General features: G+C 35.8%; 1 protein-coding gene across 2 annotated transcripts in view; it reads right to left on the reverse strand.

The window, feature by feature from the left end:
- Positions 1–26801, reverse strand: part of NPNT (nephronectin) — a 73920-nt gene that overhangs the window by 30701 nt on the left and 16418 nt on the right. The window contains exons 3-6 of one of the 2 annotated variants that reach the window (XM_032172807.2): positions 11475–11567; positions 6198–6287; positions 1749–1868; positions 447–566 (exon numbers count right to left, since the gene is read on the reverse strand). In XM_032172807.2, the coding sequence (XP_032028698.1) occupies positions 447–566; positions 1749–1868; positions 6198–6287; positions 11475–11567 (423 nt within the window). Of the gene's footprint in view, positions 1–446; positions 567–1748; positions 1869–6197; positions 6288–11474; positions 11568–26746; positions 26798–26801 lie in introns of both variants that reach the window. The other variant, XM_032172886.2, reaches the window with a different exon arrangement.

Here is a 26801-nt window from a genome sequence, read left to right on the forward strand (position 1 = left end):
GGTTTAAAACCAAAGTCCAGACTCTCAATCCTACACTGCCTTCCTAATTTACCAGAAAAAAATCTGCGGCCTGAAGAACAACACATAAAATCTAACCCTGTCTACCTATTCAGCTTCATCACTCATTGCTCACCCTTGCCGCTTACATTCTAGGAATACTGAGCTCTTCTCGTTTCCCTAAACATTGTGCTCCTCTGAACTGCAGAGCCTTTGCACATAGGGTTCCCTCTGCCTGAGGCCTCCTCCTATTTCTCATTTTTTAAAAAACAAGGCTCCCATTATCCATTCACAGAGATGTCCTCTTCTGAGATGTCTGACATCTTCTGAAGGATAGCTAATTACCTGATGTAAGTAATTGCCTTTTTTTTCCTTATTCCTATCACCTTTCACTTTCTCCCTTTATCCTACAGAGGCTGCTGACAGAGATGCTTGATTTTACAACTCACCTACACAGGTCCTCCCATCAGGAGCCAGCTGCAGGCCAGGGGAGGGGCACTGGCACCGTATTTGTCCTTTAACAACATCACAGCCATACTGACAGTTTGCCATGGAGCAGGTCAGGGCACCTGGAAAGAGAGTGACTGGCTGACTCAGACAGGTAGAAAACAAAATCTGTAACGGAAATAGCTATGTTTTTTCACTTGTCCTGAAATCAGTGACACTGAACAACAATGAAGACAAAGAGGCCTTAACTATCAAACATCTAAAGAAAGTAAAAGGGGGAAGGAAAGAAAGCATTAAAAGACAAATATAAAACTATCATACACAGATTATCTGGAAATTTTTCCAGTGGCCAAGGAAAGTGAAGAATTGAGGTATTTTCCCAGATTACTCAAGCTAAGCGCTATTCTTAACTAATCATCCAAGTAACTGTCTCAACTGCCCATGAAATTTCTCTAGGGGAACAGCAGATTTCCCATTGAGTTGCACAATGTTAAACATGTATTCACTTAATTCCAAAAAGTTCCATGCTATACTTATGCAATGTTAAATAAAATTAGCTAACTTTATTTTATGCAACTCAGTTAAATGATAATTCAGTAAAAATAAAAATCAAGTCATTAATTGTTGGATATCATATGAATACCTCAATTCAAGGGTCAGCCTATGGAGAATTTTAGGGCATAGTCCATCTTATACATCCAAATGATGGTGAAAACATGCATTTCTTCCTTATAAACATGAATTCTACTTTTCTGGTATCTTATTCATTTATTTTTTATTTGAAATTGTTTTTTAGAAGTCTTAGACTATTATTAGAGTCTAAAATTCTATAAAAGCCTAAAGGCTTTTATAATGAAATATAAAAATGAAGAAAATATTTATGAATGATTTAAAATCACGAAACAGACCTGATGGATTCTGTCTGAGTAGTCCCTAAATAGTCAGTAGTGTTCTTTTTTTTTTTTTTTTTTTTTTTTTTTTAACCTGGAATCGTTCTTCTATGCCCAGATAGAAGACAGGCGTAAACATGTTTAAAAAACATTAGAAAACATACTTAGTTCTGTAATTCTTATTCTAAATACCATTTCCTAATCAATTTAATATTGGCACCTGTGATAGAAGAGTATTATACATCGAAAACGGTGCCTCTTATTTTGATTTTCAATTCCTCAGGCACACGTATAAACACACACACACATCTTGTTTAGGAGAACCCCGGAGGCCATTTTCACAAAAGCAAGCTCCCAGAGCACAACAGAAACAAGCCCAAAGCACTTATAAAACAGTTAAGATTCTTAACATACTTGAGCAGGAACCATCCGGCATAAGCATATATCCGTTGAGACAGTAGCACTTGTAGCTGCCGTAAGTGTTCATGCACCTGTGCTTACAGGGCCGAGGCTTCAGGCCACACTCATTTAGATCTGAAAACAATGTGGGTTGAAGCAGAAAAATTACAAAACCTCAGCACTAATGTAAGCCATCTAAAATTCTTTTCTATATTAAAAAATGAAAGAGAAAAATAGGTCAAGCTACAGTAACTGTCATTTACATAAGAGATAGATCCTGTTCATGCAGTATTAATTTGAAGGTAGGATACACTAGGGGCAGCCAGGAGTCGCCATGACCTTTATGGATCTCTGTTTATAAAGGCCAGTTAGGAAAATTCTCAACAACAGGTGCCTACCTTATTATCCCTAGAAACAGCAGCTTACTAACGTCCTCATGGGCAGAGATGCTCTATCAGCTAACAACTGTTTGCCAATATTCTCAAAATATCTGGGTTCTATTGCTAGATTCAATCCTGACAATGTAACCCTATTTGTTCAATGTCTTCCTTTCTCTGTTTAAAGAACATATTACATGAGAATATTTTACTTTAAATGGATAAGGCATTGGCCTCCTTAAGGCTTGGACTTTGAGAATATTTTACTTTACGGGAGGTATACAGATTTTAAAACATTTGACTGCTTTGACCTTCCCAAAGGAAGGCTATATAGGCTATATTTTCAGAGGATAAGAATGAAATAAATTAAGAGTGATCAATACTGTAGATTTTCTTGTTCAATCTGGTAGATTTTATATGATTTCACATTAAAGAAGAAACTTCAGTTTCCTACTTTAGTAATGCAATCAAGTCACAAAATGAACTTTAAAAAACCCACCACATATTTTCATTTATTCCGCAGTTTAAAAAGGCATATGGAAGTACTAATGGATAAAACGTAATAGACTGTCATGTATTTTAGGTTTATTGGTTTAAGCATCAATATGAAATGAATCAATAAATTTTACATTATGAAAAGGTTTTAACCTAAATTAAACACTGCCTCAAGTGAACATAAAACTCATAATGACAAATAAACATTGAAATAGTAATGCCCAAAATATATGCTTCATTAAAAAGAAATGTGACCACATGTTTGTCTGGAACCACCAGCATAAGTACTCATTTAGTATAATTTAATTATCTATTAATCCATGTCATTGAATAAGATCTATAGATAATATGTCTAGTTACAAAATTGTTTTCAAATCTATTTCAATCTGATATGCTCATTTATTAGAAATCTGTATATTTCATTTAACTAAATCACCAAGTTCCATTATGTTTTAAAACCACCAAATAATTATTACATCTAAAAAAATTTTCATATCTTACTGATTTTCCAAGTAGGTCTTTTACCTGCCCTGAATGCAACTGTAAGCAGAACCCAAGCTGGGCAAATCCTGGAAAGGTTAAATAAATAAACCAAATACTGTTGTCATCTCCTATGCTTTCTTCAATTTTCTACTTTATTGTCTCTTGACTAGTTAAGGGTTTTTAAAACAAAATCATGTTTTCAAATATTTCAAAAAAAAATTTCCTCACAGAAAGCGCCACACAGATTACAGTATCAAAAATGTTTTCTCCCTCTGTTAATTGAAGCAAAAAATCAAGGAAGAATGACTGAGAAAGAAATTTTCTACCCTTCCCATATTCTTCTACTTTGTATTTCAGTATTTACTAAAAATGAGAGGGAAACTTTTCTGATCTTCTAAGAGGAGTTAATGACTGTTCCTAATATGGTCCTGCAGAGTCACACCTGTCTTTGATAAATCTTTTTGATATTACAGTAATAGCATTTAAAACCAAATATAGTGTTAGAGAAAGGCTTTGTGCAATATTAAATATTTTTCTGCACTAAACAAAAATAGAACAAAACCACAAAATAGCACAGTAAAATCAAAACCTTCATCTCGAGAAAAGGATACTGATGGATTTTTCTTCACATCTCAGTTAAGTATCCCTAGGTTTATTTTCAAAACATAACAAACTTTTGTGAGTTCCTGATGGGAATGGATTCGGTGTTTACAGTTTCAGGCAGCTCATAAACAAGGAGTATTTATGCTGATGGAAATTTCTTCAGACACTATGTCCCTGAACTAAACCTGAAGCCCAGTTGGGGCAGCTCTTCTACAATTTGGCTCCAGTCTGGGCCAGTAAAGGGCCCCTTAGGATTGCTATGGTAGTATTCATAATCTGGACTGGAGCTGCTGGTGGTTTTAGAGAATGGCTTTGACCCAAATTTATCCTTCTGTTCCCATGGCAAAAGCACTTTGGGGTTAAGAATCATGAAACTGAAAGGAAAGAAAAGCCAATATGCTGTCATGAGTCCAAAAAAAAATCTGGACTGTATGAAATAATATGTGAAAGGAAGAAAACATTCAACATTCAATGGGTAAATGTGGAAATGACGTATTGGCTATTTTACCTGTTATTAACGGGCATATAAGTATCCAAAACATGGAAAGCAATTGAGAAAGCTGTACTCTACCAGCTGTTGATGGTCTGGATGACATTCCCTGACAGCTGACTGGTGTTAATATCCCTAGTGACTGCCATCATTGCCCCATCTGCCACAGGCAGGTGTCTCCTAAAAACTTCACAATGACCCTTACGAAAGCCACTTCAGATACTATAAAATAGGATTCCATAGTCATCCATGTTTATCAAAATTTGCCAAATATCAGACTTTTCCTAAAGTACAGAGCTTCAAAAGATTAAATGCATCTGGTGTCCTGGTGAGAAGCCTTTTTGTCCTCAGTTTTCTTAAGAGTTACTTGTCTTTAATTATGTTACCTTCTTGTCTCATTGACCTAGTGCCATATTAAGTAAGTTAATATGTGCTGCTTTCTATAAATGCTATATTCATGATCACAATCTATTGGATATCATTCAATTAAGCAAGAAATTCAAAAATAAATTACTTCCAAATTATAGTAAATACTCCTACAATAATAAGCAGAACAAAATGAAGTCATTGATCATACTGTCTCAAATAAATCTTAAAAGTTGATAAAAGAACCTGGAAATAAAACTTTGGTGTTTTTATTTTAAATTTACTTATCTTCCTTTTTCTCTGGAGGTTTATAATATATATATAAGGAAAATCTATAAAATAGGAAAATAAAAAATTTTATGAATTCTTTCATGTGCTTATCTTATACTAAAGGATAGAACTTTACAATAAACCACTTACATTTAACTGCTTCAATTATTATGTATACAAGTCTTAAAGTGCATCTACTACTGTCAGGAATACATTTCAGTAGGTTGGTGGATTCAGGAGCTTGGATGGGAGAAGGAGAGGGAGAAGGGAACTGGTCCAGAACGGAAATGCAAGCTGCATAGCATTATTATTAAACTTCAGGAAAACAGAAATTTTATTAGCATGCAGGCACTGAAAAGTAGCTTGAAAAATCTGGAAGAGATCATTGAGTAAGATAACTAACTCAATGGATTTTTTTCTTAAATAAACTTTCATTTGTTTTAACACATTTAGACTTTCTCCCTGCTTTGGTGCTTAAATCGGGCAATGTCACAGGCAAACAGATGTCAATACGTCAACTACCAAAACTTTAGTTTTTAAATTATTAAGGACCGAAATTAATTCTTTTGCCCTAATTCCTTGTGCAGAAAATATACAAATGCATCAAATTTCTTCTCAGCAGAGACAATGATTAATAATTCCAACTATTTTAATTCAGTTATTCTAAGTTCTTAAACCTATGAATGGGTTAGAGATAAAATGTCCTAGAAGAGGACCTGTAAAATTATGCTACCACATTATTTTCCTACAAAGCTTTCCAGCATGATGAAGACATTAATATTTTTGGTGCTTCTATTCTTACGCCAACCCCACAGGTAAATAGGGCAGGAATTACTGTCTCCCTGTTACTGATTGGTTAATGACTTGCTTATAATCAAATAGCAACTAAGTGTCCTCTTGGAACCAGAACTTAGGCTATCTGATGTTACACAATGTATATCAAAAGAAGGTCACTAACGTATGCTTTGATTTTCAGGTAACCTAAAACTCTATACCTCAAGAGTAGGGAAGAGGACTTGATTTCTAAAATCTACTTGGCAAAAGGCATCAAACCCCCAATTTCAGTTGCTTTGGAACTCCTGAATTTGCCTACATATGAAAAAAGTTGTTTTGCTATCTGTTTTTAGAAAATATTTCAAAATTCAGAAAAGAAAAAGAAAAGCAATGATACTCGATGCATTAAAAGAACAGTAGAGCTCCATGCTTTTCAGAGCACAGAGAATCAGTACCAGGTGGCAATTCCTGCTGCTTGCTGTACATGCTCAGGGCTGAAGGCTGGACACTCCTGGGCTAGTCTTCAGAACATTTGCAAGAAGTGACATAACTGCAGGAAGCCATGCAGGTGGGAAGAGCAGACCACCTGGGACAATGCACGCTCACCCCTTGAAGGCAAACTTGTGGCTTGGTGATCCAGGGGTTGGAAAAGAGGCTGTTCACTGCCTTGGTCAAGAGGAGCTGGGATGTGCTTGTCTTCGCACCAGGAAGAAGGTAATAAGAGTCAACTTTGAACTGATGTCAATTTTAGCCCTAAAAATCTTTACAAGTATATATTAAACAATTACATACAGTTGGTGGAGTTTAAAAAGAATGCATTAGATACTTTATAAACAATAGTTTCTGGTTCTTCTGGTTTCTCTTTTCTTTTATTTTAATTTTCTTAAAAATGTATCACTGTCATCTTGTTTCCCAAGGACAACACACACATTATAAATGAACAATCCTTCGTCATACAATTTTTTAAAAAACTCCAAACAAGAGATCATCATTTTTAAAAGTATTATTTAGTCATAAACAGAAGGAAGAAAACAAAAACAAATTATACAAATATTGATTATAATCCACCTGCTCTATTTAAGGACACTGAAGTCGTAAACGACCAACTTAAGATTTTTTTCCCTACACTATCACATTGTACAATAGTAGTTTAAAATACTCCAAAATTATGCACAAATGTATGATTTGCATAAAGATTTTATTTAAATAACAGCATAATAGATCGTCAATATTATCATTTAAATGTAAGAAATTATGCTTCTAGAACATACGTAAGAAGCTTTATGCAAAAAAATGTTAACTGTTGCCATTATTGGTGAGACTCGAAGTAGAGAGTTGAGACTTAACAATCACGTTCTGTTTCAACACCATTATGTTATTAATAGCCAGTTAAATGTCCAAATCAAATAAATATTGGTTTTGGGAGTTGAAACCATACATCTTCCTTTTTTTTTTTTTTTTTTTTTAGATAGAGTCTCGCTCTGTTGCCCAGGCTGGAGTGCAGCTGCTCGATCTTGGCTCACTGCAAGCTCTGCCTCCCAGGTTCACAACATTCTCCTGCCACAGCCTCCCGAGTAGCTGGAACTACAGGCGCCTGCCACCATGCCTGGCTAATTTTTTTTTTTTTTGTATTTTTAGTAGAGATGGGGTTTCACCCTGTTAGCTAGGATGGTCTCGATCTCCTGACCTCGTGGTATGCCCACCTCTGCCTTCCAAAGTGCTGGGATTACAGGCTAGAGCCACGGCGCTCGGCTGGAACCATACATCTTTCATACCTAAGGCAGTAGGTAACCACCTTAATATTAGGGTTAAAGCCCTTAGATTTTTGTGCTTAGCAAAGCAGTCAACTTTCAGATGTAACTAGTCCACAAAATTAGTATCTGGTTCTGACCTAAAAGACTCCAATTCTTTCCTTATGATAAAGAATTCAACCTATGAAACATAAACCATGCTAAAACATTGGGAATTGACATTTATAAATATTTTCTTCTGAAATTATTACAAAGTACACTGTAAATTCCTAAGAATGTCTTTGATTTCTGAGAATATGCAATGATATATTTACATACTAAAAATCATTCCCCAATGGAAAAGTTATAAAAAGATTATTATCTATAATAATTTTTTTTTTCTGGCTGGGGGAAAAAGAGGTTTGTATTGGTACAGAAACTCAAGGAGGAGGGAAATATGCATAAATAAAAGTAAAAGTAAAGGAAGCAAATGATCAAAGAATCTTGCCAGAATTCAGGTTAGAATTTCATTTGCTTTGAAAGGTAACATGTGCCTTATAGAGTATATTATGTTTATGATCAGACCAAGCCTGTAATTTCGTAACAGTTCTAGGTGTAACAAATCCAGAAAATGACTTAGTGGGGAAGATCAAGCCCCCAAAAGCAGATCACACTAAGCCTGTGGCAAGGCTACTAAATTAAACCAGTTCCAAAATGCAGCTTGCCCTGGTATTCTGGCTGTTTCCCAGGCAGCTCTAAAGGCACTGGTTAAGCACTTGTTTATTCAAGCTGTTTACACCATGATACGAGTTTCCGGGGGTTATTTCTTAAAAGTACATAACTCGCTACAAAATTCTCAGTGAATACTTCTCATATACCAAAAGCTACTTTTAATCAAAAGCTGATTTCCAGTTCTGTAAAGTTATCTCAAATTTACTTCTTTTTGACATTTCTCTCCTCGAGAAAAAAGGAGCCTATTTGATTTCTCTTATCTATGAAGCACATTTTCTACTGTATTAAAATGTGTGGGCCTGAATGAAAACAGTTTAAGTTAATCTGCTATGTAGGCACTATCAACAATTTTCTCTAACAACTTTTACGGGAGTCTCTAGGCAGCTCTCACACTCAACCAGGCCACACATGGCAGCTTCCCTGATCCTGACAGGGCCCTCAGTCTATGGATGCAGAGACTCTCTAAGATGCTGTACCAAGAACTGGTGGCGCCCTTTCAAGTTTCCACAGTGTTCAGGACTAAGAACCATTAGATGAAACTGTCATTTATTTAACACATTTAGTGTGCATTTACCATGTGCAAGTCACTTTAATAATAGTTTTCAGGAACTTAGAAATCAGAGAGACAACAAAAAGGATTTCTGCTCTCAAGGAGCATAAACCTTGCCATCAGGAACCTACCACACTGCTTTTTTGTGAGGAGGGCAAAATAAGAGATGATTAAAACACCAAAGTTTATTTTAAACTATAGTTTTATTTTCAAAACGGGACTTGAAATTACATTTTCAGTGTCAGCTCTATTTTTGCAGGTGTAAAATCCCATTTTGCTACTAATCAAATCCTCTTCTCTTTAAGGAATATAGTTTTGGGGAGCAAGATTTTAACTTGATACATTTGATTTTTTCTTTAGAGAAATAGGTATGTGTTACAGGAAAAAAAAGTACATGTTAAACTGGTTTTCTGAAAATAAGAGTTATCCAGTGATGAACCCTTGTTTCAATAATAGTTTTAGCGTGTCTTTAAGGCATGTTAAAGTTGATGCAGCTCCTGAAAAGAAATTTAAATGAATTTCTCTGCAATCTCAAAAGTGACTTATTTTAATCGTCTTCTTTATATTTTATATCCTCACATTTTGACAACAATATTTTACAGTGCTGACATAGTAATGAAACCTCTGAGGGCTTATGTTCACCACTTTAAAAAAAAGTATACTGAGATTCTAAGATGAACACTGGCATTCAATAGCCAGAACCTAACACACTACTACCTGTAAACTTATGCTGGGGAAGAAAAATCAAGTGGATTTTTTTAAAAAGCAAACTGAGATAATAAGAGCACCACTTATTTAAAAAGATTATGCAGGTATGTTTGGTAAATTTCAAGTTAAAAAGAGTATTATAAGAGAGAAAACAAGCATTGGGAAAATCAGTTCTAAATCAAATAGCAGATAATACAAGAACACACTTTAGAATAGCAGCTTCTACCATTGGGACATGTCATTTTTGCTAGTGTGGATTTCATGTGATGGTTCATGAATAATTTCATCTGATGGTTCACGAACCACCATTTTGAATATGTTTTCAAAAATCAATGTTCTGGATGATTGTAAAAACTGTGTTTTAACACAGGAACAGAAAACTAAACACCGCATATTCTCATTCATAAGTGGGAGTTGAACAATGAGAACACATGGACGCAGGGAGGGGAACTGTCGGGGGATAGGGGTAAGGGGAGAGAGAGCGGAGAGCATTAGGACAAATACCTAATGCATGCAGGGCTTAAAACCTAGATGACGGGTTGATAGGTGCAGCAAATCACCAAGGCACATGTATACCTTTGTAACAAAGCTGCACGTTCTCCACATGTATCCCAGAACTTAAAGTAAAATTAAAAAAATAAAAATAAATAGTGAAAAAAAAACTGTGTCTATAAATCACTAGTTTACATGACATACCTCAAGGAGTATCTTGGAATAAGTATCAGACACTGAAGAACAGTAGTATTTCAGCAATATCATTTCTATATCAGATGAGGTCAAGTAAGTATGTAAGGGATAGTTAGACACCATATCATTATTTCACCTGACATTTAAGATGATAGGGAGTATAATTTAAGAAATAAGTAAAAATTGACTCATCTTTTTTATTTTTGACTCTTATCTATTTAGTGAAATCTAACCCTAATCTTTCTTTAGTTTAATTCCTAATAGTGAATTTTTTTTTTTTTTTTTTTTGAGACAGAGTTTCGCTCTTGTTGCCCAGGCTGGAGTGCAATGGTGCAATCTCGGCTCACCGCAACATCTGCCTCCTGGGTTCAAGTGATTCTGCTGCCTCAACTTCTTGAGCAGCTGGGATTACAAGCATGAGCCACCACACGCAGCTAATTTTGTATTTTTAGTAGAGATGGGGTTTCTCCACGTTGGCCAGGCTGGTCTTGAACTCCCAACCTCAGGTGATCCACCCGCCTTGGCTACCCAAAGTGCTGGGATTATAGGCGTGAGCCACCACGCCAGGCCAATAATGGAAATTTTTAACTGAATTTAATTAACAAGACAAGCCTTGTCTGACTTTGTAGCATGAGTTTGAGGATCACATTTCCAAATATATTTTTTTCATCCAAAACTAGTATAGTAGAAAAAATATGGATTATATATGCCATAGCTCTAAGTTGACATGCTAGCTCTTTTACTAACTCTGTGAACCTGAGCAAGACACTTAATATTCCTATGCCTCAGTCTCTCCAAATAAAAAATGGACTAATAATTAATAGATTATACCTTAATTATAATAAATAATGCTCTACTTCCTAATGTTGTTGTAAATATAAAAATGGATGATATATATAAAATACCTGGGGCACTATGAGTGTTGAATAAATATTTGCTTTTATAAACAACTGATGCTGATTTTTTTAAAAAGTGCTTGCTAAATTAATCATTCTTATTTATCATGGAAACATTCCAAACTGGTCAGTAGTTGAAGGGAGATTTAATCACGAATCAAAGGGCTCAGAGTTAGGAGGAAACTCCAAATTTCAAATCAAATCCCCTACCTGACTTTGGCGTTAAAGGGAAGCAGTACCTGGGGTCTGAGTGGTTAATTATTTGGCCAAGGATTTCCAACTAGTTAGTGAAAGAACAAGGAGTACCAGAAGGCTTCTAAATTACTGATGCAGTGATTCTTTTCTTCAAAATACATTTTAATTACTATCAGAGAATAAGAGGATACAATTTGTTTAATTGTCCTTTGATAAAAGAAATTCTACAATATTTATCATTAATATATTTTTATTTATCAGCAAAATGGCAGCTCACATATTTTGGAAAAACAGCTATGGAAAGTAGTTTGAGATAAGAATATTTTTAATTTGGGAGTGATAGAGGTGTCTTTGATTGTGTATTTATGTCAGACTGTTTTCCTACCTTGATTACAGGTTTTTCCAGCATATCCAGGATGACACTTGCACTTGTTTGGCCCAATACATTCACCGTGTTTGCATCGTGGTTGGCACACAGCTGTGAAAAGAAGATGGCATGCATTACTTCTAGGTCAACAAAACACCAGTCATATAGCACTGATGTCGTGTGCTAGTTTAATAATAGAAACAAAACTAGAACTTACAGCAAAGTAGCCAAAGTATACAAAATCAGTTTCCTATAAACACTCTGTAAGCTACCACACACACAAGTGTTATGTATGTATATGTGTGTATGTGTGTGTATCAGTTGGGGCTGAAAAAAAATTTAAATTCAAGGACAATACTCAAATAGTCAAATAAAAGAAAAACTAGGTAAAACTATGCATAAGCATAACTGATATTTATTCATAGTTAAAACTTTACAATGTCCTGCACCCACAATTTCAAACTCATTCTCTCAAATATACTTCAAATAGCAGTTCTTAGTCCAAAAGTACTAAGTATGTATGAAATACAGATAAATTTCTAACTAAACATAAACTATTCATTTTACTAGAAATGGTATTCCTAAGTATGAAATGATTCAAAATGAAACAAAAACCAAAACAACATTGTTTTGGAACTTCAATTCAAGGATATTTCTGTATCTTGATCTTTCTTAACTCTAAGATTCATTACAACTGCTTTTCATCTATAATGGCCTTTCTATGCCCTAACATAGCAAACAGGACGTTCTCAGTTTGACATTCACTCTTTTCCATCAACTGAGTTCCACTTTCTCAAGGCTTTGAAATGCTGTAAATATCACTCAAATATTTTCACTGTTTAATTGGAATTTATTCTGTTTATTCTCTATCAATGATTCTCAACTGGGGGGCACATTTTACCCCTGTGGAAATTTGGAAATGTCTGGAGACATTTTTGGTTGTCACACTAGGGAGAGGATACTACTGGTATCTGGTGGATAGGCGCCAAGGATGCTGCTAAACATCCTAAAATGTTCAGACAACCCGCCACAACAAATTTTCCAGCCCAAAATGTCATTGTGCCAGACTCGGAAACCTTGTTCTGTACCAAATATGTGCATGTCCCTATGCCAGACATTATAATAGATGAAAAATAATTGTATAGCATGGTACTGGTCTCAAGGAGTCTACAATCGAGATAAAATACAAAACCATGTTTCTTATTCAAAACAATATTTATTTATCAGCAATATGAAATCTATGAACAAATCATTACACAAGCAAATCCATATACATTCGTGCAGAAAGCCTCATAGAGGAGGCTTATGTTGAATCTTGAAGCATGAGTAGACAGAGAAGGGAGCAGACTACCCAAGGAGAAGAATATTTCACAGCCAAGTTAGCCGCTGTTTAGTTAGGAGACACACAGGGGGCTCATTAAGCTGAAGAGATGGGTAAATGGTGGAGGAAGAGTGAGAAACAATCAGGTGAGTGGTATGAGATGATTATGTTCTCTACATTTCAGAATGAGAAACATGCACTTTAGCTCTAGGAAATGGTAAGTTTCCATACATTTATCATCATAACTGCCTGATAAAAATCAAAGCTCTGGGAATCTTATCAAAGCTCTGGTGATGGTATGTTGGATGGACTGGAAAGAGTTTAGAGGCAGAGAGAACAGTTGCAAGGCCAGTGAAACAGTTTAGGTCTGACATGAAGAAGGTATGATTTGTGTTGGTGACAGGAAGAAATGAGCTTCAATAATCATTGAGTGAAGAGCAGACAGTCCTTGAAGACCAAGGGGAATGGACTCAACAATGACCCCAAATTTTGAAGCTCCTGACACCTGTTCCTACCCATTTTAACCCATGCTGTTCTCCATTCTGGGATATCCTCTATGCTCTCAGTTTCCTCTCTGATAATTATCAAACATTGTTTCCTTTAAGACTCTAATACTCCTGCGAAACTGATGTGCATGTTATTTTTTTTTCTACCTTTCCTCCCCCAACTGTCACTAACCCTTCCTTCACCTTCCATTCCACAGGGCCTCTTTGCTAATTTTACTTTCAGGCCTTCCTTGCCTGTTTGTCATCCCAACTGGTCCCTGTACCACCACAAATCCTTAGACAGTGCTGTGTAGGAGGTATTTAATGTAAAAGACTGCAGAAAGAAAACACAAGCAGAGTGTAAATGATAGCGAAATGCCCTTGGAAAATTCCTAAAATCTGATTTTAAACATGGCATTAAATTCAAAGGGAAACAATTGTGTTCATATCCATGAAATGAAATGAACTGTCCAGGAGGGCCTTCTAATATTACTCTTTAGCCAACTGTACAGTAGGCGGATGGTTTATACGCAGTTTAAAATAAGTCACTCTACATAACTTCTAGGCCCTACCACCAAGAAATACCAGCTTAAAAAAATTCTTTTTAATCTAAAAAGATGATCTTCCATAAATCTTAACATTTATATATACGTGCAACCTGAATAACCATCTATCACTGAGGCACATAGAATGTCATATTGAAAAAAATGTAAACGTCTCAAAATAGTTAAGTGCAAGTCCAGGAAATAACCCCTTAAAATAATTGGAATTTGGAAAACTCTCTCAAAGCATGAAGAAATAGTTTTAAAAATACCACTTGAAAACAAAAAATTTATTTAGGACACTTTATAAAACAATTGAACTTGAGGCCCCCAGGCTGTAGCTTTTGGACCCCCCTGACTGGCTTAATAACCATCAATTTATAGTACTTTCAGGTGCTTTATAGGAACAAAGTTTTTATTGTTTCCTCTCCCTTTTTTGTTATTTGTTCTCACACAGCGTGCCCTAATCTTGGGCACATCAAATGCACACATTCCAACAGGCCAAGACTGTTAATGTTTCTTCCATGTTTAGGGAGTCCTATTTCAAAACAAACTGTTGTTTGCACTTCCATCTGATAGGCTATTCAGTGAAGTAACCAAGAACCCTTAGATTAGCCAATGTCTATTAAATGTGGTAGGATACTCATAAAGTTGATATAATCAATTTCTTTCTTCTTAGAAAAAGAAAACCCTTTGGAAACTGTTGCACAAAAAGATATTCTCCTATATAGCACAAAGTTATCTTGCTGGCATTAGTTCTGGAATGGAATTCAATAAATATGTATCAAACATTTGTTATATATATATATAATGTATTATAGTAGGCAAGTGTGGCAGGGGATTAGAGAGTCACAGAGGGTATGAAAATTTAGCTATGGAACTAAAATATATTGGCCAAACCACAACAAGGGCTGTGATAGAGAGGTGAAAGAATGAAGGAGGGTGTGTAATAACTACAACTGCAGGTCGGTGTGTTAGAGGCAGTGTGTTAGAGGTTAGAGCAGTGGAATAGGAGACAAAAGACTTTCAGAATATAAGCAAAGTGGTGGGGGCAGTAAGGGGAACTGCTTCTTAGTGAGTGCAAAGTGTTCTTGTGGGGCTACAGTGTAAAGTGCTTAAAACAGCAGATGAAATCAAAAGAAAGGCTGAGACAGATCATAAAAGGCCAGCTGGATTCTTACCAATATCTCTTTCCCTTCTGCTTTAATATAGAATGGCTTTTAAAATTTTTATTTTTTTGAGTGGGGGATGAGTTAGTAATGGAAAACTATATTCCCTATTCTCCTCGGCAGATATGGGCAGCCAAATGACTAAATTCTGGCTAAATGGGATGAAAGCAGAAGTGATGGGGTGGGGCCTTGGAATGCTGTGTAAAAAGGGGGCTGAAGAGCATGGCTTGTTCTGTATTCTTGCCTAGAACGTGCGTGTCATGACTCAACCACAGTGGCCTCTTTATGACCATGAGGCGATCTTGAGAATGGAAAGAGGATAGAGCAAGAAGTCATAATATTAACCCTAAATCACCATCCTAGCAATTTAGGGCACTGTTCTTTGTGTCACGTTACTTGTAGCTAAATACAATTCCTGACTTTCCTTGATCACTAGGCTGTGGAATCTGGACTTAGTCTGTGTTTATTATCAAGCCAGCAAAGGTTTCCTTTTGATACAAATTTAGGATAGAAGTGTTATGAGTAGATCCTAGTACAGAAATAAAACTTGTCAAATTTATTTTATACCCACAATACCATATACTCAGGGGAATGTAAAAAAAAACTTTATTTCTACATCTAAATAACTAGATTAGAAAGTGCATAACCATTTCAAAACTAGAGAAAAATAATTCCCAATCTCTGTATAAACTGGCCCACCTTCCAATAACACACTCTACTGTAATGTGAGCTCTCAGAGGTCAGCAAAAACCAACCTTTTCAGCAAACTGCATTACTATGTGAATAGTAGGTCATCCCTTCCTTATCAAAAAAATAAAAAAGCATAAATGATCCATTTTCAGTGGTCTTCAAAAATATTAAAAGTAGAGTATATTCTTGTTTGGAGTAAACAACGTGCCTGCTGGTGCTACTGGCTATCAGAAAAGGCAGCATTGCTTCTCTGACCTTCGTGTGGATCAGAACAAGAAGTTTGGGCCGTATTTGATGGTCTGCTATCACTAGCATCCAAATATGGTTTAGCAAATTAATAAAGCTTAAATAAAGTCCAGGTAAAAATCACAGATAACCAACGAATAATAGACATTTTCCCCCAAAATCAGTTTCCAGAATTAAGTCCAAATGGGCAATCACACTCAAAATTTGCTCTCTAGCATTCCTGTAGCATAATCTCCAAAGTGCCCTCAAAATAACCTCTAAGTCATTGTTTTAACTAGAAAAAGAAACAAGTTTCAACTGGCAAAACAAACATAGCTCTTCAATGTCACATGTCCAAGCCTCTTCTGTTTGATTGCAATCTAAAATTTTAGTCTTAAAAATCCATCCTAGGAGTTTGTGACCAGCCTGGCCAACATGGTAAAACGCTATCTCTACAAAAAACTAGCCGGGTGTGGTGGTGGGCGCCTGTAATCCCAGCTACTCGGGAGGCTGAGGCAGGAGAATCATTTGAACCTGGGAGGCGGAGGTTGCAGTGAGCTGAGACTGCACCACTGCACTCCAGCTTGGGCGACAGAGTGAGACTTGGTCTCAAAAAAAAAAAAAATCCATCTTAAGTGACGTAACTGGGTCTCTGAGAGTTGGACAATAGTTTCTAACTCTAATATAAGCAGTGATTATCAAATAAGTTATGAGAAAAGTAAACTCCCACATCAGTCCTATAATGTTTCTTATGTAAGGTAATTATGCTGGGAGTAAAGTGCCAACATTTGAAAACTAAGGATATTTTGAGATGCCCAAGCAGATAGAGGCTCTGAAAAGTAACAAGGCAAAAGCCAACCCAATCTCAATGGTAGTTAGTAACTTGAGAAAGATTTTCTCAATAGAAATAAGATTATCTTTAGAATTCCAAGAATCATTTGTCATTTTTTCAATCTATATCATGTTATTATGCAGACATGGCACCACTAAAAACAGAACAAAAAACCTTGTCCTCCAGGTTATGTTCACATAAAAGAAGGGGACAGAGAAACATGCAAGGGTAGGGCAGAAGAACAAATAGATATGAAACTGGAAGACTTCAAAAAGCTGTTATTACACCCAACAAGCTTCACAGAATTCAAATACGGACAAACTCATTTGAGGAGAACAAGAAAATATGACAGGGAATGACTTTTTCAAATGGTAATTGGCCTTGGAAAAGGGAAAGTCGCTGAAAGCAATATGAAACAACTCACTACTATATTAATAGGACCTGGGTGGAATGGAGGGAAATTTTACAGTGGTCCTCTGAAAAGTGCCCCGAGCCATTGCATATCATGAGCAGAACAAAACCTAGATGAAAGAATCCTACTGTCCAAGATCTCCAGGGGAAAACATCTTTCCAGCTTTCCTAATACCCTGTACTATAGTGTCAATTATCTGATGGTCAAATCTAAATTCCTGCTGCAGTAAAAACTGAATAATAATGCCTCTGATTGTTATCACTCTAAGACACATTAAATGCCCTCCCTCATGAATACAGAACTCAAAACCATTTCATATGACTGACTGAATTTATCCTCATGATATCCATATAAGGCAGGAGAGAGGCAGACACTATCTTCATTTTACAAGTAAACAAGTAAAAATGCAAAAGATTAAGTGACTTGACCAATTTCAGGAAAAATGTCTTATCCCAGTTCCATGCTCAATCCACTAGTTCTTCTGGTGGTCAGAAAAAGATCAGAAAGTCCAGCATTTTTAAGTGCATCTGGAAGTGGGGAGAGTGAGATTATAACAAAATACTAAGCAGGAAAGGATGAGAGGGGTAGAGAATGTTAATAATGATTAAAAACATAAAAGTATTTAAGTAACATTTAAATAACTTAAATACTTCTTAAAAGGAGGGAAAAGTTGCAGTTAAGACCACAATCTATAACTTAAGAAAACTAAAGTAACTCTGCCAGAATATTTGAAAAGAAAATAATTTCATTATCCCGTTGCTTGTTTTATGTAGATGCTGGATTCTGAACAATTGATGCAGCATATTATTGTTATCTCTGTTGAAGTATTGCTATAATTTTTGTTGTTGTTTGCTTTGGGCTTCGCATTTTATTTAACATTATTGCAATTAAGAACTTAACCACAAACCATAGTCAAATACCAATGTCAATTACTCAATGGTAATTTAGGACATAAAGTTAAAATAAATAAAGTGTCCAGTCTTTATAATGTTGTCTCCCAAGAGCTGTCAATAACTCATTATATTTTTGTGTCTGGGAACATCCAATTCAGACAGATTTATCAAGTATCTATTTGATCTCTTGCTATTTAAATTTTAATTCCTGAAGTGTCCCCCACCAAAATAAGTGGCTGCATCTGCATATGTGCATCTCAAGTTAGCTTTTATTTGTCATAATTAAGCACTATCCCTTTTCACTTAAAAAATCCTCTGAGCACTATTGTTGTTTTCAGTTGACGTGAAATTTTAATTTTCTCTTTCTGTTTTCATTGTGCTAGGTGGAATTTAGATTAATGCCAAATAAGACTTTAAGAACACATTAAAAAGTGTTACTATTTATTTGGAAATGTGAAGTTTTTTGTTTTTTGTTTTTGTTTTTTTTTGTTTTTTGTTTTTTTTTTAGTAGAGTAACAGTAGCAATGCCCATAGTAGCACCTGGATCTTTGTTTCTAAATATTTCATTCCCTAATTTGTTTTCTAAAGAAAATAAATAATAAAAGGAATGAGGGCTAGGGGAGGGAGGCTAGAATAAGTTTTCTGTTGCAAAAACCAATTAAGTACTCAAAGAATGGTAGAGACATGTGAAAAGAATACAAGCTGGCTTGGAGGAGTTCCACTGACTAGATTTGGGATTGTCTGAGCATCAAGAAGAATAATGGTAGTTATTGATAACAATTGAATAAAAAAAGAATCTATGGTTCCAAAGTGATTCTAAAAAGGAAGAAGACTGAGCTCCTCTTTAAAGAACAATGCCTACTAACATGTAGAAGGAATGGCAAAATTTGAAAAACAGAACTTTACAATCATCATTGAAATAATTAATTTGAGGAAAGATTATCCATAGATGTTAAAACTTTCACCAAGTGAAAGTTTGTTGGGGAACAGGGTATCAAAACAGTGTGAATGTATTACCCCACAGGTTACTTACTAATTACAAATAAAAAAAGGTGCCTTTCAGTAGAGAAATCTGATGGATACCACTTCATCAAGTGATCAAACTTAATATCACCAATAGTAGGACAAATCAACATATGTGCACAAGGAATATCATAACAGATGATCATCTATATAATGCTGTTACAAATAAATTTAGTTGTAATCAAATGATGCAGAAACAACAGACAAATTTAGATTGTGGTAGATTCTACCAAGCAATTGATATGGACTCTTCAAAAATATCATTGTCAAGAAGCAAACAAACCAACAAAAGTGGTAGATTGTTTTAAAGCAATTAAATTAAAGAGGAATGTCAACTAAATGCAGTGTTTGATTCTTAATTGGATCTGGATCAAAAAGAAAAAATCCATAAAAACCATTATTGGGACAATTAGGGAAATCTAAATATGGATTGTTTATTACATAGCATTATTATATCGATACTAAATTTTTTAAGTGTGAAATGATATTGTGGTTTGTAAGTAAATGTCCTTGCTCTCTGGAGATGAATGCTGAAGTGTTTAGACATGAAGTGTCATTAGGTCTGTAAGTTACTAAAAAATGGTTGAGGGAGAAAGAGAGAAGGGTGGGGTGGGGAAGGAAGAGAGAGAAAAAAATGTGTAAAACGTTAACAATAAGGATATATGGGTATTTACTGTTCCTATTGCTTCAACTCTTCTGTGGATTTAAAATTTTTTTAATAAAAAACATGGAAGAAATATATAAAAAGGAGTACAATAACATGAATACATAGACAGCTATTATTTAACTTGTGAGTAGTTGTTAACTTTTCAATGTAATTTAGAGAAAGGTTTACAAGCATAGATGCTGGAGTTAGACTGCTGGGATCCCAGCTCTACCACTCGCGAAATGTGCAACCTATACAGATTACCCAGCTTCTCTCTGCTCTCATTGACATTTTTTATTTAAAAAACAGTAAACTCACAAGATTCATAGAGAGCTTACTCACAGGTTTATTGGGAGGATTAAATGAGAAAACCCACATAAAGTACTTAGAACAGTACCCATCTCATTAGTAGGAGCTCAATAAAATGCTAATTATGATGAGATTATAAGTATGACAAGGAGGAAATGCCCCAGTGTCTAAGACATGATATTAAAAATTGGGGATATAAAAATGAATAGGAGAGCAAGTTCTCAGCCTCAGGCAGGTAAGTCCAGTAAGGAGAAACAGAAGTAAGCAGAGATGTCCTGATAACAGATGCATGTTAAGGACACAGAAGAGGCAATGATTAATTACATAGGTTTAGGAAAGTCAAAAAGGTTTGGAAAAGATGTAGAGCTAGAAAAAATTCTTTCAAAAAGGAAACGTAATAGATATCTGAAAGATAAATAAAAGATACCTTTCATAGTGTAAGAATTCATAGAATATGATGAAATATATTACAGTATTTCTTTCAGTTGAAAATTACCATTTTTTAAAATATCTGATACTGTAATTTTGAGCAGGTTTGCTAAAGAATCATCACAAAAGGCCAGAAAATTTTAATGTAACCATCATCACCTTTTTTAGCAACCAAAATCTCTATGTTTAAAAGAGTCACTGATACATGAGTTAAAGTATACATTAATTAGTTTAAAAATTAAATCAATGTTGTTACTGGGCCTCGACTAATACAATGTCAGAGATTTGTCATTTTGACCTTCAGGTGTTTTTAGTTTGCTTATTTGTTTTCTAAAGAAAATGATAATTATTCCAAATTTATCTGATGAAGAACCCTAAACAGAAATTTGAAAACAACTTAAATGTCCAACAATAAGAGATTGGTCATGTAAGTGATGGCACAACAGTCTTTCTGTGTCCAACATTGTGGACTTCAATCCAGTCCTGAAATGTTGTTAGAGGGACCTCCCTAACCCATGATTTCGGCATGCCATTCTGCTCCTTATACTCATTCACTGGTTCCTCATCATGTTCATTTAGCTCATTATACTATTTCAAACACTCAGCGTGGCATTCAGCACCACATTTCATGATGTGACCCTTGCCTATCCCATTAGCCTCATTTCCAATCACATTCACTAATACAGCAGTTAATTGAAGTTCTTAGAAATACACTCTTGAGTACCTCCACACTTTCACATGGAATGCCATTTCCCCCCTTGTCTGCTACACTGATATCTAGACAGGCTTCACCTGTCAGTTTGACCATTATATCACCCCCAAGATTTTCACGCCTCATGCTGAGCTCATACCCTCTTCAGTGCTTTCATAAGCCTCTGTGCATACTTCATCATAAATTATATGTATATACAGGTTTACTTTTAAATATATATATCTTATACCATATTTTCAGAGTTGTTTTTCTTATCTAGCTCCCTCACTGGACTTTGAGCTCTTTAAATACACAGCACCTGCTCTGTAGTGTACAGTCTCCTGACAAAGACAGACATGACAGGCGTACAAGGTGTTAAAAGAATACAGAAGAAGGCATTTCTCTGCAGGGAGGCAGGAATAGGAAAGATACCAGGAAAAACTTTCAAGAGGAAATGTGAGCTGAATTTTAAAGGATAAGTAGAAATTCACCATGGGAATGGGCGAAGGGCCTTTGACTCAGACTGAGCAGCATAAGAAAAGCCAACAGGCACGAAGCAGCAGAAGTCTGGAAACGCAAGGGCCGTCCACTGCGACTGGGCCTACAACAAGAAACAGTCCTCCACAGATAAGGCAATGTCAGCCTGAAAAGGCTTCTACTCAAATAATCAAGATTCTACCCATAATTGTGAACAGCCAATGGACTGTAAGCAGTAGATGACACAATCAGATTACCTTTATGTGTTTTCAAGCACATAAATTGATTTATTTTTAGAACCTTAAGCAAGAGTGAAGATCTATGATATGTAATAAGGTCATAAGGTAGGGAGACAAATATATTCATTTTCTCATTAAACTGTTTCCTGAAAACCACAATATGTTTATTAAGATTACATCTTGTCCATCTTTTTAAAATCCCTTTTATTAATAAATAGAAATGACTAGCTCTTACACCTTCAAAAGTGTACTGAACTGAACTGGACGAGGCATTGCAGAAGTTGTTATACTGGCGTAAAGATGTATAAGACACCATCCCCACCTTCATGAAACTAATAGTCTAGCAGAACGAATAATATAGATCCATAAATAATCACAATGTAGGGCAATGTGAGATATGCTTCATGCGAGTGTTATATGTAGAGGAAGTACAGAAGATTTCCTGCTGTGAAAATCGGGAAAGCAGACTAGAGAAAGTGGCATTTAGGCTAGTACTAGAGGCAGGGCTTATTTTTAATACATTGTATTAGGACAGAATATAAACTTAAAAAATAAATGTGCTTAGCTGGGTACAGTGGCCCACGCCTGTAATCTCAGTACTTTGGAAGGCCAAGGTAGGTGGATTGCTTGAGCTCAGGAGTTCAAGACCAACCTGGGCAATATGGCAAAACCCTGTCTCTACTAAAAAAAAAAAAAACAAAAATTATATGGGGGTGTTGGCGCATGCCTATAATCCTAGCCACTTGGGTGGCTGAGGCAGGAGAGTCCATTGAACCTGGCAGGCAGAGGCTGCAGTGAGCTGAGATTACACCATTGTACTCCAGCCTAGGTGACAGAATGAGACTATGCCTCAAAAAAAAAAAAAAAAAAAAAGTACGAATTCACTACTAACAATGATTCACTTTTAGTCAAATATTTTCTTAGAGTTAGGAGTGGTGGTGATGTAAAACAAAAAAAGGCAACCAAAAGAGGGAAAAAAGGAAAATATGTTTGTAGAGGATGACTTTTTTTCAGCCCTTGATATAAACAAATGTTGAATTATTAGTTGCTTACAACAGTAGGCCAAAACGGTAAACTGGAAAGATTTTTTTTCAAGAACTTAAAACTATAACATTTCAGCAGATGTGGAACATAGATTTTTACCTATCCCACATTCTTCTTGTACTGTTTAAAGCTGTTCCTCCGTGAAGATAGTTGTGGCAATAATCAATGTTGACTGAACTTGACGAAGGAAAAGGAAGGTTTGAGTAGGAGAATAGTGGAAAGAAATAAAATCATAGCCTGTGTTCTGTTCAGATCTCACTCTGCAATCCAAGCACATATCAAGTCTCTCTACTTCAAAGTCTCACAAGCACTTCAAACTGAACACATCCAAAATTGAAATCATTATCTGCACCTTCTCCTGTGTTTTCTAGCTCACCAAATGATGTCCTAGAGACTTGGGAGTCATCTTGATTACATCTTCTTCACCTTTCACAACCAGCATTACAAATACTGCAGCCACCATGTTACTGAACGTGAATGTGAATATAAGCCAGTTGCTGAGTCAAATGCTTTGGGTTTCCTCATTTGATCCTCATAAAAAGTCCTACTAGATAGGACTATTATCTACATTTTATCAAAAAAGAAGCTGTAGCTCAGACTGTTTAGGTAAGTTTCTCAAAAACACAATTTGTAGTGGCAGCAAGTCTTTCTGCCAAGCCCATGTGCCCCACCACTGCCCTAACACTGTGTGCCTCTCCATCCTTTCTTTTTAGTATCTTTCAATCCCTCTCCTTCGCTTTGTTCCCACCACCACTACTTAAAATGAAGCCTAATTTCTCACCAGGTTGACTTCCTACAGGTCCCAGGCATTTGCAGTAAAGGAAATGAGCCCCATAGGGAAATGAGGCACATACTTCTTCCAAATGGGCCGGTTACTGAAGAGGCCCCAGCTGATAGACTCGTTGCAGCAATGCAGACCTACCGATTTTTGAACCAACCCTTATATCCATGTCTCCTGTGAGACACTGACAACTACATGAATTTCAAAAAATGTTAAAACACTCCAAGCAAAACTAAATTCACCTGAGTGCTAGATCAGATCCATTACCACCAGCTATCCTCTAAAATATTATGTAATTTCTCTGCTTAAAATCTTTATAGTGTTCCTCTACAACTTTGTGATTAAGGCAAATGTATTTAATATGATATCAAAAGCCTTCCAGGAGTCAGCCCTTTCCCACTTCTCCCATGGCATCTCTCATCAGATGCCCTTCAAACATATACCCCACATATGCTGGGTTGAGATTCTTACAGTTCTCGGAATGTGCTCCTCCCTCTGGCTCCTGAGCTTTAAATGCATTTTTCTGTGTGCCCAGGATACTCTTCACTTGACTGATTTATCCCTCGGGATTCAGCTGGGCCATCACCACTCCATCACTGCTGGTCTGGGCTACTGCCCCTTAAGATATGCTCTCACAGAATCCTATACCAAAACATGCCTCTTATCCAGTGTTGCCTTCCTCTGTGGGCTCTCAATACTGATAGTGAGTGACATGAATGCCTAGAGCTTCATTTTACTGGGATGATATCTGCAGTAGTTGGTCCTGGATCATGCAGGTAATAGCTGGCTCTCTGTCTCTATTCTCTCTCTATATATATAATATATATTATATTATGTATGCATAATTATATAATATATATTATATATCGTATTATATTATTTATATATTATTTTTATATATTATATTATTTATATATATATTATATATATATATATAGAGAGAGAGAGAGAGAGAGAGAGAATGGAGACAGAGAGCCAGCTATTACCTGCATGATCCAGGACCAACTACTGCAGATATCATCCCAGTAAAATGAAGCTCTAGGCATTCATGTCACTCACTATCAGTATATACTGATACTATATACTATGTATACTGATAATATACATATATATATATATTATCAGTATCAACTGAATACCATTGAGTCCATGAAGTCTTCCTTGATCCTCCTCAGCAGGAAATGATTCTTTCCCTGAACTCCCTCAAATCTTTATCCCTAACTTTTTCCTATTTAAGAATCATAGAAGGAATAAGAGCCAATCATCTTACTAAATTGAGCTGCTTGAAAGTAAGGGTCCCGGTTTTATTCACCTTTGTTTATCTTCCCAGCACCTAACTTAGCTCTTTACCTCTAGTAAGCTCTCAAATAATTATCAGATAAGTCACAGGAACTCTAAATGCTCACATTCCACAATTCGATTCCATCTCCCTTCAATTCATTTCTCAAGTGCAGACACTGTTAGATAACCAAAACTGTTCCACTCGGAGGTTTATGGATGGATATTATTAGAGAAATGGGAAAAACGGTTCAGAAGCACAGACAACTATCCCATGAAAGTTTTCATTTTAGAAGTGAATAACTGAAGAATTGTTCTACTTCCAATTGATTATTTCCAAAAGATGATTATGGTAAACAAAACCATTTGAAAATGTGCTGTACCATCTGTCCTAAGATGGATCCTAGTAAAACTCGGCTCAGAGTTCTCCATTTGTATTGTATATATTGAGCACACACTAATAATAGCAAACATCTGTCAAGAACTGTGGAAGCCACCTCCTTATAACCAGTAAGAATCTTGCAAAGTTAGATTTAAAGATTACAACATTGCAGCTCAGAAAAGTTAAAATATCTAGTTTCTCACAGGTGGTAAGTCATAGGAACAGTTCCTGAACTCAGATGTTGGTGGCCAAGCACACATTCTACTCTTTCCTTGGCATTGCCTCCCTAATGTAAGCCATAGCTCTACTAGTCAATCCTATAACTGCTAGTAACTTTAAAATACATATGCTTTAAGTCTCCCTGAACAAAGAAATTTCTGAACTTTTATTTCTAGTACTATCAATTTTGTTCCCAAATATTTTATTAAAATTCTGCCTTAAAAACATTTTTCATGACGTGATAGTTTCTTCAATCAGTTTAAAGAACATTGTCAGGCTGGGTGCAGTGGCTCACACCTGTAATCCCAGCACTTTGGGAGGTCGAGGCCGGTGGATCACCTGAGGTCAGGAGTTCAAGACCAGCCTGGCCAGCATGGCAAAACCCCATCTCTACTAAAAATAAAAAATTAGCCGGGCATTGTGGTGGGCACCTGTAATCCCAGCTACTCAGGAGCCTGAGGCTGGAGAATCACTTGAACCTAAGAGGTGGAGTTTGCAGTGAGCCGCGATAACACCAGTGCACTCCACCTTGGGCAACAGAGCAAGACTCTGTTTCAAACAAACAAACAAAAAGAACATTGTCTTCTTAGAATCAATTCAATTAAACATTACAATTCCACATATTTCACCAAAGTTTTCCACTAAAGTGTCATAGGGTGATAAGTGACATTATTTACTGCCAAAATTATCTTAAACAAGGAACCCTTTTTGTACCTAAAACAAGAGCATAAATGCTCATAAGTGCTATTATAACTGTTAACATATTTCATACAATAAAAATATTTCTTACCTGAATTGTTCCATGGAGAATTAATGAATATGAAATACAATTCCCTCAGGTTAATGATAGGCTGGTGTTAATAATTTCATTTGGTGGATTTTGTTTTTATATTTGCTTCCTTAAGTATTAAAAACATAAACTGTCCTTTAGCTTAGAATGGAGGTCAATTTATTAGATTCATAAAACAGAAGAAAGGAATTATCAACTGAAAGGGAAAAGTTTAATGTAATAATGGAATTAAAATTAATTTACTATAATTATGTATAGAATAAGCACATCTCTAAGAAATATAGTTTTCCTAAAAAGAAGCAATTCAAAAACACAACTAATGTTTTGTTTATAGCTTTGTAAAATTATTTAGAAGGTATGCCTTTCAAGACATAGATTAGCCAAAATTATTTCAAGAAATATGTTCATCTAACCTTTGAGCTGGCACCTTATCCTGGCTATTCTCTGCCTTAAGACGTAGAAAGCTGC

The sequence above is a fragment of the Hylobates moloch genome, unplaced genomic scaffold (genome assembly GCF_009828535.3).
Source record: "Hylobates moloch isolate HMO894 unplaced genomic scaffold, HMol_V3 SCAFFOLD_2, whole genome shotgun sequence".
NCBI classification, from domain to species: domain Eukaryota; kingdom Metazoa; phylum Chordata; class Mammalia; order Primates; family Hylobatidae; genus Hylobates; species Hylobates moloch.